The 15,248-nt window shown below is 33.4% G+C and overlaps 1 protein-coding gene across 4 annotated transcripts in view; it reads right to left on the bottom strand.

Annotated features, from left to right (window-relative positions):
• The window catches only part of LOC127699830 (uncharacterized), a 31,493-nt gene extending 18,895 nt beyond the window's left edge, over positions 1-12,598 (bottom strand). Inside the window, exons 1-3 of one of the 4 annotated variants that reach the window (XM_052203204.1) lie at positions 12,541-12,598; positions 6,034-6,247; positions 1,612-1,642 (exon numbers count right to left, since the gene is read on the bottom strand). In XM_052203204.1, coding sequence (XP_052059164.1) covers positions 1,612-1,624 — 13 coding nt within the window. In that variant the 5' untranslated portion in view covers positions 1,625-1,642; positions 6,034-6,247; positions 12,541-12,598. The other 3 variants (XM_052203205.1, XM_052203206.1, XM_052203207.1) reach the window with 3 other exon arrangements.
• Positions 12,599-15,248: the final 2,650 nt, after the last annotated feature.

The raw sequence follows: 15,248 nt of genomic DNA, 5'->3' as shown, positions 1-15,248 counted from the left end.
ATTCCTGAAGGAATATTGATTGTAATTGCTGACTGCCGTCAACGATTTAGCGAATGAAAGACGTGTTGTAGGTAAAAATACTATTAACAAATTTTAAAAGGTTGTTGTTCTTCACGTATCTTATATGATTTTCTTTAGTTACACAAACATTGATCATCATAATAAACAACAACGAAAAGTGATAATAAAATTGCTTTGGTTGGTACGGTTATTAAGGATAAATATCATGAAAGTAAATTATTTGCCATTTTGTCGGCTTTCATTTTTTTGCCATGGCATTGCCAGTGTCTCTAGACTCATGAGTTTAGAATGCCCCCTGTTTCCGTTTGTTTTTATCCTTCTGATTTAACAGCCTTTCTTTCTTTAATGATATCATGCTGGTGAAGGTTGCCGCCTGTTAAAACGTTTAAACCCGCTGCATTTGTTTGCACCTGTCCTAGGTCAGGAACCTGTTGTTCAGTGGTTGTCGTTTGTTGATGTGGTTCATAAGTGTTTCTCGTATTTTATATAGATTAAACCGTTGGTTTCCCTGTTTGAATGGTTTTACACTAGTCATTTTTGGGGTCCTTTATAGCTTGCTGTTCGGTGTGAGCCAAGGCTCCGTGTTGAAGGCCGAACTTTGACCTATAATGGTTTACGTATTACAAATTGGGACTAGGATGGAGAGTTGTCTCATTGGCACTCATACCACATCTTCTTATAACAATTGATAAAAAATCTGGTGAAGACATTTTAGGAAATATAATAAAATCCTTAGGCGAAAAAACCCACGTGGCATGTAATATTTACGTGCTAAACTGTATACGATTGACGGCGTATGTTCATCACTTTGTATAGCATGAAAATGGATGACTATGGATATTTTCTAATTGTCGTACCTATTCTCCCCTCCTTTTTTGTCGATTATGACATAATCGAATAGACTTAGGACTTAGTTGGGAGCCTGCTAACATGTTTAACCCCTACACATTTTGAATGTGCCTGTTCCAGGTCAGGAGCCTGTAATTCAGTGGTTGTCATTTGCTGCTGTATATCATATTTGTATTTCGTTCATTGTTTTTTATATAAATCAGGCCGATAGTTTTCTCGTTTGAATTGTTTTACATTAATTTTGTTATTTCGAAATCTTTTATAGCTGACTATGCGGTATGGGTTTTGTTCTATGTTGAAGGCCGTACGGTGACTTATAGTTGTTAACTTCTATGTCATTTTGGTCTCTGTTAGAGAGTTGTCTCATTGGCACGAATACAACATCTTATTTCTATATCAACACCAAAGTTGTATTTGCCAAGAACAATTCATGAGGAGCAGGATCTTCTTACTGGAGCACCTGGGGTCATCATCGATTTTTGGTGGGGTTCGTATTGCTCAGTTTATAGGGTTTTTCATCTAGTGTTTTGAATATTGTTGTCTGACTTTCATTCGTTTTTCTTCATTCTTCGACTTACTAATCCTCCGCCTTGGTATCTTCTGCTTCTTTTCTAAAGGATTCCGATATCATGATGCGTTTAAATTTGAGATACACTTATTTACTCAATAACAGTGACCAAACATTGTTCAACTGATTTTAACAATTTGCCAAATATTTGAACTTATTTTTATGACCCTCACATTGTGATTGCATTATCCACCATTTCAACAACTGAAACAAAAACATCACAAGATTAATACACTAGTACAAATCGTAAATTTTACATGGCAGGGGGTCAAAATAACACGGCTGAGTAAAAACTCTTCAAACATGTTCTAACAAAATGTATTAATACCAATTTACCATATGACTCCAAGCTTTACTACTGTAGGGGCGAATACTTATACATTAAAAAAAAGTTTAAAGATCTGTTAGAATATATACAATCTAATTCTCTTTCCTCTAACATTAGTATAAAACATTTGATATGTTCACCCTTTACTCAATTTGTACCCGTTCCAAGCTAAAAGAACAGTTAAAAGATTGAACTAACTTTGTTTCATAAAAATAGCATGGACAAAGAATATACAAATGTCTTGCTTAATGGAGGAACAATTCATCCTTTGTAAAAAAAAAAGATACACTCTAAAACAGACATAAGACTTTTCATCGTTTTTTTTTTTTTTTTTACTTACATGAGCAACACGATGGATGCCACATGTGTACCCTTTCGTACCTTGAGATTACCTTCTGTTTCGGTGGTGCCTAGATCCTCTTTTGTCGACTTGCTCCTTACTTCATATCAAGTGGTATTCATATAAGAAATTTCATAGCTGACTATGCGATATAGGGCATGTATGTTGTGCTTATTGGTGAAGGCCGTACGGTGACCTATAGTTGTTAAATGTTATGTTATTTGGTCCCTGTTGGAGAGTTGTTTTATTGACAATCATACCACATTTTCCTATTTTTATATATCCTCTAACAACATATATTTAAAATGTTGGCGATGCTGAACGCATCTTTCCCATCAAACTTGAAATAAAAGGATATGTTCAGACTCCGTCACTATTTGGTTGACCGTTATGGAATATCTAATATTGTCATATATATATGAATTAACTGTATACAAAACTTTGAATTGTTCGAAATACAAAGGATTTCCATCACATTAAATGTATCTTGCAAAACCTCTCAAAGTTTTTTACCCTCACTGCTGTTCCACTTCGTACCTTGTTGGGTTCTTTAACTTTTTTGATTCAAGCATCACTAATGAGTGTTTTGTAGCGCGTCTAGACTACCAAATTATAATTCTGATATATTTGATGACTTTTTTTTACTGATGACGACAGATATGTAACCATTGTCGTTTACTGATGACGACAGATATGTAACCATTGTCGTTTACTGATGACGACAGATATGTAACCATTGTCGTTTACTGATGACGACAGATATGTAACCATTGTCGTAACCACAAAATTGTCCTATTTCCTCGATGTGACATCGCCGAATTAGACTTATCAACGAGTATTTGCAGGTGTATCGATGGTCACTCGATTATGATATTTTGACTGAGTGTACATTCGCATGCTGGTGAATGCATGCTTAACAGGAGACGCTAAACCTGTCGATGCACTATGTCAAATTTAATGCGATTCCCTCAGTTTCTGTTGATTTCCTTGATTTGTCTCTTCCTAATCGATTTCTGAGATTTGAAAATCGTCACAGTGAATTTAAAAATTAAGAAATTGCTAGGAAGCTAAGGTTCCGACAATTTCATGCAAAAACGAACTTTGCTATTTTGTTATGTCTTATTTGTTTATACAGCTTCTAACGTTTCTGCGTTTTTATATGCTTTTAGCTTTCAAATGTTTGAACTTAACTGATAAATCAAATCCAAAAGAACGCTTTGGACCTACTAAAGGGAACAATATGAACTCCAAATGAAGTATGACAGGGTTCATCTGACAATGATATGTCAAAAAACGAAAAACGACCAAAAGACAAACAACAGTAAACCAAACACAACATAGAAAACTTAAGACTGAGTAACGGGAACCTACAAAAAACGGGGTGATCTCAGGTGATCTGAAAGGGTTAGGAGATCCTTCCTTACATGTCACTCCCGTCGTGTTAATCCTATCAAATACGTTGATAGTTATATCAAGCGACTAGATGTCACGCAATAGTGGATTTGTATTTAACTCTTATTCAATCATACGACATCACAAAATTCGTTAACCATCAGTCATGTTAATTTTCTAACCCTGAAATTTAAAAGAATGGGAAATTTTGAAATTGAAACTCGTTGTTCATGAGTAATGATAGATGAGATTGTTACATTGTATAAAGAATACAAAAATTAAATACAACAAACAACGACACTTATAACAACTGTTATTATTATTATTGGATGTACACTTTTATAGTGACACTTATCCTGTCAACAGTACTCTCCGTTGCATATACAAGAGAAGAGACAAGACATGTAAACCCCATAGTATTAATACATCTTACCTTAAATACATAATATTTTTTAAATCCATTAAAATTTACATTGAACTTATTTCAGTTCTACACGACAGATTTATACAATAAATCGTTCAACAATTTAAAAAAAAATAAAACAAATTCGATATTAGATGTGCGTAGGTATATTATTTAAAGGCAACCAATAATTTCAACAAAGACATACAATATAAATTACAAAGGTGTAAGATTTCTTTTCACACGCAAAAAAGGATCGTTGAAGTTGAACTATTTTTGAATGACGAATTTCAATACTAGTTTATGTCCTGAATTTAAAAAAAAACCTAAATCATACTTCATATTTAAAAGAATTATTTACTCGTTCATCGACAAATGTTGAATAATTAGAATACACACCACCCATGTTCGTTTTAATAGTATTCTAAGCTTGAGGTATTTTATTAATATACTGAGAATAAAGTTTTTAATAAGAAATAAAGTTAATTCCGAGAACAATTGAAGATTTTTACATTTTAAAGTTTGTAGTCATTTATCATTCACTCCGTTTTCAAAGAATATTACACTTGATAAACAGTTTATCGTATGTGTCATAAGACAAATTTCATGTTATTGATTGAAAATATACTTGGTATTAATTTTTATATTAAAGGTAAGGCAAGTTCTGATTAATATAAATTCAAATTATTGTCGTACGATAGCATACTTTCTAAAATTAAGGGTGTGTACATACTTTGCTTTTAAATGACAAAGAGAATAAACAACTTCTAGTTTAAACATCATCTGCACCCTCTGTATCTTAAAAAAGCTACCTTTTACAAGTTAGTAATGATTTTGAAAAAAAGAACATGATTTAACTGTAATTGTTTTGCAAAACGTGAACAACAATAAAGTTTATTTCCTCTTGATAAAACATAAAAAATGAGAAGTTTTGATACGATAGCAAATGAGACAACTTATCACCAGAGTAAACTAACGTTGGTGTTAGCAACTTTAAGTCACCATAGTGGATTTAAACATGAGCAAGACCCAAACATTATAGTTAGCTGTAAAAGGACCTAATGTGAAAACAGTAAAACAATCCAAACAGAAATGAAACGACCATATTTTGAAATGAATCTTCAAACAAAAAACAAATATCATCCAATAAATTACAGGCTCATGAATGTGACGGGAATAAAATATCACTTAAGGGTGAAAAACATATCATGTGAAAAGAAGTTTGCATGACTACATAATGTTGAAAACAAGTTAGATCAAAATACCATGAAATTCAATATGTCATGGGTAATAGATTTTGTAACTTTTATATCACGTCACAGGATCGTAGTTTTTACAGTAACTATTAATAGTAACAGTAATTCACCAATGTTCAAATTGCATACATTAATCAATTAAGACGAAACCATGTTTGGCTTTCTCTGATGGTTAGTTTGATATTGGACATGTGTATGTAAATCGGATTAAAAAAACATAATCTAAAAGAATAATGTCACTCTCAGATAATAATACTAAATCACAGCTTGTCGGAGTTTTGTGTGATGCAGGATGTTCTTAATTTCTGTAGGATTGATTGCTTGATTGTTGTTTACTTATCGTTCAGTGGCAAGTATATCATGTTTGTGTGGGACGAGAACAAGCAAACAATTAATACAATGGATAGGAATACCAGTTTTCTAGACAGAGGTGAGCGGCGGGAATTTTGGATTTGGGTTGACATTTTCATATATTTCGGTTATGCATTGTGAAAAAAACAGTCACCTTAATGTCGTTAAAAAAAATAGTCCTTGCTCGTAAAAAGTAAAATAAAAAAAATACAGAACTCCGAGGAAAATTCAAAACGGAAAGTCCCCAATCAAATGGCAAAATCAAAAGCTTAAACACATTACATGCATTAAACGAATGGATAATAACTGTCATATTCCTGACTTGGTACAGGCATTTTATTATGTAAAAATACTTAATTCAGTATCAAATACACGTGTCAATAAAGGATTATTATGAGGACCATTTCAAACGAGACAGATTCATCATAAAACGAGAGAAGAATTACGAATTTGAAGAGCGTTCAGCTAAATCCTGCTAAGGTATTCTATTCCTGGGGTAGAAAATCCTTAATTTTTCAAACTTACCGATGTCGATTTAAAAACTTCAAAGCAACTCAGTAACTGTTGAAAACTGCACAGATGTCTGCATTCGTGATTTACGTTGTTTATCTGGCAGTCTGGTGTACTGCAAAATTATTTTTCCATGTGTCCACTCCTTTTTTATTATAGTTTCTTGCTGTTATTCTGTCGCGTTCATGTATACAACATATCTTCTCTTGTTCATGTTTATATTATCTAACTAAATAAAGAGACATCTTTTAAATCCCCGCCATGCATGTGGTTATACATGTACCTTAGTCTTTTAGAAATACACACAATTTTGCCTTCAATTTCAAGTGATTTTTAAAAGATCAAACTTAACTTACCACAGTTATACATGAGAAACAAACAATTATGCGTTTCGCAATACGTTTTAATTCCAGAGAACAAAGCTTCAACTTTGTTAAAAATAAAAAAACTTCCAGTTGGTGCACGATAACATGACGGGTTTTAAATGACTGAAAGAAGTTTTGTTTTCACACGTAAAGAACCTTTGTCATTATTTTTAATGCGGTTTCACCTAACATCCACCGGTGTTTTGAATACAAAGTTTAAAATACAAACACGCAAGCATTTCATTCGAACAGGAAAGAACTTGATATCTATTTATACCGCAGAAACATTTGACATTAAAAGATGATTTTTACATCTTATATTTCTTGTTCCTGCTTTCAGGATCTACAAATATTAATATAAAAAAGAAACTATCTTTTTACTTTTGGTATTCATAAATATTTAGTAAGTATTTCTTTAGTATAGTCTTAGTTGCATTACATTCCACACTCTAATCTATTCAACTAGGAATATACATTTCTCCCAAAGAAAACGATATGAATATCAACGACAATACATGTATGACAATAAAAGACATTACTGTCGATCGATCGAATAGCAAACAATTGTGAAACATAAACAAAACTTGGGGGAAAATGAAAGTAAGGAACTAAGATATACATTGACTTTTATCCTTAGTAATAGTAGTAGTTCTTGTAGTAGTTGTTGTAGTAGTAGAAGTAGTAGTACACTAATATATGAAAGTCCATAAGTCAAATTGTAATTTTCTTTTGATTCTCGAGAAAAAGTATCAAGTTATGATGTGGTTGTATTTGAGCATTAAGTTGGAAGGATCTCTACATGAGTACTGTCGGTTTCATTCAATCAATTCATATTAAATCCGTTTTAATTTAGACCTGATTGTAGTTTTACTTTGCAATTGATTTATTACACTATTGGTATACATTTTTTTAAAAGTAATTCTGACAGGACTTTAAAATAGTAATGCACTTATGATCCTTGTTCCGGTTAATATGATCTAACTTCAATATCAAACTGAAACTTCCTTGTACATGTTGTATCACAAGCACTTCAGTTTTAGTGAAATTATTACTACAAAACTCATCTATATTGTTCATCCTATGAATGATGGTCTGCGAGGAAAGGAAACGTCTTTCGTTGACAAACAGTGTTCATGAAATTAATATAATGCCTACATTGGTAGTTATTAGAATTATGTATCTAAAGATATGTTCTATCGTAATGCAATATCTGGTTCTAAGGTCAATTTTGAAATTGAATGAGTGGTCTGTTATCGAGCTGCCGGAGACCAATCGCATGTACCTGATTAGTATACTAGTAAATTTTGAGAGATTAATATAAAATGATGTAAAGAAACTGAATACTTTTTGGGGGGATTTTCGTTGTTGCTTATACCAATTTCGAAATCAAAGAAAAACACCAAGCCATATGACAAAATTCATATTCATTGTCTTGTAACCTACAAATCAAATGATATGGTTTTATTATGTATTGTACTTTTTTTTACATTCTAAAATTTGTATGATGTTATATTATTTCACTAATGTGTAAAACACATACTTGATAACTAAAACAAAATGTCATATCTGATTATTTTCTCAAGATAAGCAAATGCACGTCAATACTCAACTCTAATTGATAGTCAAAATATGATCGTCAAGACTACTACTTTTTTGGTTTTAAATTTCACTACGATAATAGATAATTCATGTGGCTAGACATGTGTTCATTTTACTGAATTTGATACAATGAGCTGACTATAATATCTTATTTTTGTATTCTATACATACCTAAGTGTTATCTGATGAATTTGGTTGTACAAAAACAGGTATTTCTGTTCTGAGCAACCAGTTAAATATGTCATCCCATGTCAATTTCATATATTTTGTTTATTATTTATAAGAAAGTGTCAACAAGGGTTCTACAATGAACGCAAGTGCTGCAGGTTTCACTTGACACCACAATTACACAAATATTTTACTTATGTACAAAAGAAAGAGCTACAATGGGTAATATATAAACTATTTTCGTATATTTCTTCCTGACTGCGCTCGAATTAGTGGTTTTATATCAATTTTTGAAATAGTCATATGATGAGGGGTTTATTTCTGAATTTCACATGTGCCAACGACTTTCTGTTTTTTTCGATTTATGTCCTTCTTCAGTTATCAGAAACATCAGTGTCTTTACACAAAACAAAAACTAACCGATATATGACTGTTGTGGTTCCAGAATCAATGTTTTTGTTTTATTTCTTTGAGGAAAGTCCATAATTCAGGAAATTATACGACTAACCGTATTGATAGTTAGATCTTTATATAAACGACAGCCATACGTAGCAGCATCATTATATATCACGAATTACTACTGTAGAATTTGAATGTTCACTTCTTCCAATGATTTTGGTCGTGCTGACTGACGTCGAAGATTGGAGACATCAAGTACACTTCATAGCATTAAAAGTTTTTATTAACTTCAATATTAAATATTTCTCAACGCCACAGCAAATATACGATATACTTACCTTCGGATTTACATATATGGTCGAAATGACTAAGCTTTTTTAACCTAATACACCTTTTACAAATGTTTTACTTACCACGTATTTTTTAGTTGAAGAAAAAGAGATAACACAAACATAAAACGATGGAAAAGACAAACAAAAGTCCATAAAATACTAACAAACAAAAATTAATGATTAAACCCATATGCCTTGCATTAGAGGATAAGTAGTTTCTTCCTCACAAGTGTTGTTTATTTCAAACAATAAGGATATGTGGTATAACCGCCAATGAGACAGCTATCCATTTGAATCCAAATGACATAGAGGTAAGCAACATCAGTTCGGGGTGAAGCACAAACTTGGTTAAATAAGTTCTGAGCCAAGATTTAACCAGCAATATAGTTTACCCACATTCAAACCTCTGTATGAGACTACCGTTTGTGTCTAAATATGTTTTTGAGTAAAATCTTTGATCATATCTGAATATTGATGAAACGATCTCAAATAAGACTTTTTGTGCAATTTTACATTTTATTTGAACCCTGTAAAGCGAGTATCAAAGCCACTATTCCAAACTATAAATACATATATTTGACACCCTTATGTCTTGTGGATGTCTGAAGCTTATTATATTTCTTTGATAGATTTATATTTTATTTTTATTTAATTTTTAGCTCACCTGGCCCGAAGGGCCAAGTGAGCTTTTCTCATCACTTGGCGTCCGTCGTCCGTCGTCCGGCGTCGTCCGGCGTCGTCCGGCGTCGTCCGTCGTCGTCCGTCGTCGGCGTTAACTTTTTACATTTTGAACTTCTTCTAGAGAACCACTGAATGGAATGAATCCAAGATGGCCGCCAGCGGGGGACTTAGTTTAACATAGGACCCTATGGGAAATGCATACAAATGTCTTTTTTTAGAGAACCACTGAATGGAATGAAACCAAACATGGCATGAATGTTTCTTATGAGGTGCTGACCAAGTGTTGTTACTTTGTAGCGGATCTATCATCCAAGATGGCCGCCAGAGGGGGACTTAGTTTAACATAGGACCCTATGGGAAATGCATACAAATGTCTTCTTTTAGAGAACCACTAAATTGAATGAAACCAAACATGGCATGAATGTTTCTTATGAGGTGCTGACCGAGTGTTGTTACTTTGAAGCCGATCCATAATCCAAGATGGCCGCTAGCGGGGGACTTAGTTTAACATAGGACCCTATGGGAAATACATACAAATGTCTTCTTTTAGAGAACCACTGAATGGAATGAAACCAAACATGGTATGAATGTTCCTTATGAGGTGTTGACCGAGTGTTGTTACTTTGAAGCCGATCCATAATCCAAGATTGCCGCCAGCGGGGGACTTAGTTTAACATGGGACCCTATGGGAAATACATACAAATGTCTTTTTTTAGAGAACCACTAAATGGAATAAAAGCAAACATGGCATGAATGTTCCTTATGAGGTGCTGACCAAGTGTTGTTACTATGAAGCTGATCCATAATCCAAGATGGCCGCCAGCAGGGGACTTAGTTTAATATAGAACCCTAAGGGAAATACATACAAATGTCTTCTTTTAGAGAACCACTGAATGGAATGAAACCAAACATGGCATGAATGTTCCTTATGAGGTGCTGACCGAGTGTTGTTACTTTGAAGCCGATCCATAATCCAAGATGGCCGCCTGCAGGGGACTTAGTTTAACATGGGACCCTATGAGAAATACATACAAATGTCTTCTTTTAGAGAACCACTGAATGGAATGAAACCAAACATGGCATGAATGTTCCTTATGAGGTGCTGACCGAGTGTTGTTACTTTGAAGCCGATCCATAATCCAAGATGGCTGCCAGCGGGGGACTTAGTTTAACATGGGACCCTATGGGAAATACATACAAATGTCTTCTTTTAGAGAACCACTGAATGGAATGAAACCAAACATGGCATGAATGTTTCTTATGAGGTGCTGACCGAGTGTTGTTACTTTGTAGCGGATCCATCATCCAAGATGGCCGCCAGCGGGGGACTTAATTTAACATAGGACCCTATGGGAAATGCATACAAATGTCTTCTTTTAGAGAACCACTAAAAGGAATGAAACCAAACATGGTATGAATGTTTCTTATGAGGTGCTGACCGAGTGTTGTTACTTTGAAGCCGATCCATAATCCAAGATGGCTGCCAGCGGGGGACTTAGTTTAACATAGGACCCTATGGGAAATACATACAAATATCTTCTTTTAGAGAACCACTGAATGGAATGAAACCAAACATGGTATGAATGTTCCTTATGAGGTGCCGACCGAGTGTTGTTACTTTGAAGCCGATCCGTAATCCAAGATTGCCGCCAGCGGGGGACTTAGTTTAACATGGGACCCTATGGGAAATACATACAAATGTCTTCTTTTAGAGAACCACTGAATGGAATAAAAGCAAACATGGCATGAATGTTCCTTATGAGGTGCTGACCAAGTGTTGTTACTATGAAGCTGATCCATAATCCAAGATGGCTGCCAGCAGGGGACTTAGTTTAACATAGGACCCTATGGGAAATACATACAAATATCTTCTTTTAGAGAACCACTGAATGGAATGAAACCAAACATGGCAAGAATGTTCCTTATGAGGTGCTGACCAAGTGTTGTTACTTTGAAGCTGATCCATCATCCAAGATGGCAGCCAGCGGGGGACTTAGTTTAACATAGGACCCTATGGGAAATACATACAAATGTCTTCTTTTAGAGAACCACTGAATGCAATGAAACCAAACATGGCATGAATGTTCCTTATGAGGTGCTGACCAAGTGTTGTTACTATGAAGCTGATCCATAATCTAAGATGGCCGCCAGCGGAGGACTTAGTTTAACATAGGACCCTATGAGAAATACGTACAAATGTTTTCTTTTAGAGAACCATTGAATGGAATGAAACCAAACTTGGCATGCATGTTCCTTTTGAGGTGCTGACCAATTGTTGTTACTTTGAAGCTGATCCTTCATCCATGATGGCTGCCAGATGGGGACAATGTTTAACAAAGGATCCTATGGACAATACATACAAATGTCTTCTTTTAGAGAACCACATACTGAATGGATTGAAACCAAACATGGCATGAATGTTCCATATGAGGTGCTGATTAAGTTTTGTTACTTTGAAGCTGATCCTTCATCCATGATGGCCGCCAATGGGGGGGACTTCCTTTAACATAAGAACCTATGGGAAATACATACAAATGCTTCTTCTAGAGGTGCACTGAATAGAATGAAACCAAAACATGGCATAAATGTTTCTTATGAGGTGCTGATTAAGTGTTGCTACTTTGTTGCCGATTTACTGTTCAAGATGGCCACCAGGATTTTTTATTAAATTACAGGACCAATATTAAACCAAATTTGGCCTCACTCATTATTAGGGTATCTGTTATGATTTTAATCTATTTTTACATGATTTCCAAAACCAAAGTAGAATCAGGTGAGCGACACAGGCTCTTGAGAGCCTCTAGTTTTAATGACGTTAGTAAAAAGTCCCCATAATTTATATTATCCTTATGGGAAAACATCAAGAAAAGAAATAATAGGTACTATAGTTTCATAAAATTTATCATTGTTATCATTATCATCATTATCTATCTAAATGTTTACAAAAGTAATTCCGACAGTTAGGAAAATGAACTTACCCAATATTTAAGCAATAAATGAAAATATATTCATAACCATGTGTGATTGATTTACAAGTACTTATCATCATGTGATTCATTATTATGACCTAAATTCAAGATTAAACTGAAACTTCCTCGTAATAAATGCACTTCAGTTTTCATATCAAAATACAAATACTAAATATATCTATATTATCATCATATGAATGATGTCCTGTTAGGAAATTATTATTTAAAGTTCTTTAATTTCACTATCAAATATACTGATGATGTCCTGTAACTCAATGACCAGAATTTCAATGACTGCTTGTGTGTCATGTATCCAGTCAACATGAGATTAAGGGAGCTACCAAACAAGAAAGGCTGATTCATATCATGATCTTTTCCTCAATATTGACACATATGGACGACTTGTTGAAGTGATTCGATTAAGCTGATATTAGATATTCTGTTATTTGGTTAGGTCCTTAATTGTTTTGGTGCACTTCATTGTTAAATGTATCATTATTCCAGATACCGAAACTGAATTTAATATCACGTATCTAGATAATTTTCTGTCAATTCAAATATTTTTTCGATATCATTGCGACGTGATATGTTATAACAGTACCAAACAATTAATTATAAATGCATATATTATCCGTTTTTGGGATGGCTTGTACCAGTTTTGTTCTCAGTGAAAATCGAGTGATAGTGCAAGATTCACTTACATTGTCTTGTAATGTACAAACTAGACAGTATTGTTTTATTATTTATAGTTCATTTCCAAAATTTATATGATTCATATTATATTAAATATGTACTTGATAAAAAAAAAGCGTTATATCTGTTGTTTTTTTTTCTTGTAGATTAAAAAAATGAACGACAATACTGTAGTCTAATTGATATAATAATTCAAAATATACTATCCACAGCTGTTACATACATTTCGATATGTTTTTCTATTTAAATTTAAGTTATCAAAATTGATTCAAATGGATAGACAAAAGATTGTAAGTCATTTTTCGATCAGCATTATTTCCACAACCCATGGTATGTAAAATAGAATTAACGAGATTCGAATAAAAGCAATAAAACTAATTTCATCGTGTCGATTGTTGTCGTCTTTGTGTGGTTGTGGAGATTTTGACAAGGAGACAACAATTAAACACAAAAAGTAAGTACTCAAATCAGTCACTTCGTTGCTTATCAAGATAATATATCAAGAAGTGACTATCAATCCATATCAAAGAATGACTGACAACTCGATGGCAAAAAAGAAAAAAAACGAATGAACAAACCACAGTCCGTATAACAATACATACGATATCCTTAGCAAATGAACCATAAAAAAAGGAAAAACGATACTGAACACAAGTGTTTGTGTAAGGTAAACATGTCCTGATCAACTAGTGGCAGCAGTCGTAATGCTCGACTAGAGTAAAACTCCTTTTTGTATAAAAAAAATAATAACACAGGACAGAGGGAAGGAAAGTCGCTACGACAATGGTACATATTTGTTATATGTCATGCAGTTTTTCATAACTTCCAATAAAATGGAATTGGCGTCCCTATAAATAGCGAAGAAATTACCTTTGATTTACTTTTATGTCCCTTGGTTCAAAAGTTTTCATTTTTTTGGCTATTTGCATATGTAAAGTTTCACTTCTTTATAATTTTCAGAAATATATTTTGTGTTTTAATTTTACCTGTTTATATAAAATAGAGAATGGAAATGGGGAATGTGTCAAAGAGACAACAACCCGACCATAGAGCAGACAACAGCCGAAGGCCACCAATGGGTCTTCAATGCAGCGAGAAACATACACATGAAAAGTTTGCAATGGACAAATGTTTATTTATACCTTTTGTTATGTTCAATTATCATCCTACCTCATTGTCAATTCCTATGTGTTGGTAGATGGTGATGTATGTTATACAGTCGAAAATAACTGACCATTCCTGTTTTACTTTTTATTATATCTGAGATGTTTTATGAAAAATAAACCCTCAAGGGGACCATCTTTTTTTGTTTGATCAGCTTTTCAACCTTCTTATTGGATTTCAATATATAGCCTCTATAATCACTGAATTGACATTGACTGTCGTAATGCGTGTCTAATTTAATCTGAGATAACCTTCATTTGTTGTTTAATGGAATAAAATATGACCAGGATAGTCTCCAAAACATTTACGTTTTTAGAAAGAGAACACCTTCATTTAAGGCTATTTATTTTAAGATTTGTATTCAAATTCAAAATGAAGAATACTTTTGCAAGAGTTTATGTATATGTGTGTGTACTATAGCGCGAGGACAGGGTAAACGATTACATTTCAATCACATAGCATTGGTAGAAATCACCTATACATAATATTCAGAGGTTACTTTTTATCATAATAATTTTACAAATCTTTGAATGGTTGTAGAGAAACCGATATATGTGTACAATGTATCATTTTATATATATCATATCGTGTGTTATTGAAAGCTAAGAGTTCAACATGAATTAGGGAGATCAAGATTCCTTTTATTTTTGACAATTCACCCCAATTGGAAACAGTTTTTTTGATTAACAAAAGTAATCCTTGGTAAAGGATGTAGGTAAGTAATTGGAATAACCCGTTGAATGTTTTTTCTTCTTCAAATAAGTGTTTGGTTCCCTTTCCCTATCCTAATAGTTGTTTAGATTCAAGCTTGATCGTAATTAGATGGTTATCAACGTAATATAATGTAAAAAAAGAAAACA

This window comes from Mytilus californianus, unplaced genomic scaffold, assembly GCF_021869535.1.
Source record: "Mytilus californianus isolate M0D057914Y unplaced genomic scaffold, xbMytCali1.0.p SCAF_41, whole genome shotgun sequence".
NCBI classification, from domain to species: domain Eukaryota; kingdom Metazoa; phylum Mollusca; class Bivalvia; order Mytilida; family Mytilidae; genus Mytilus; species Mytilus californianus.
This window is presented reverse-complemented; position numbering and strand designations above follow the sequence as displayed.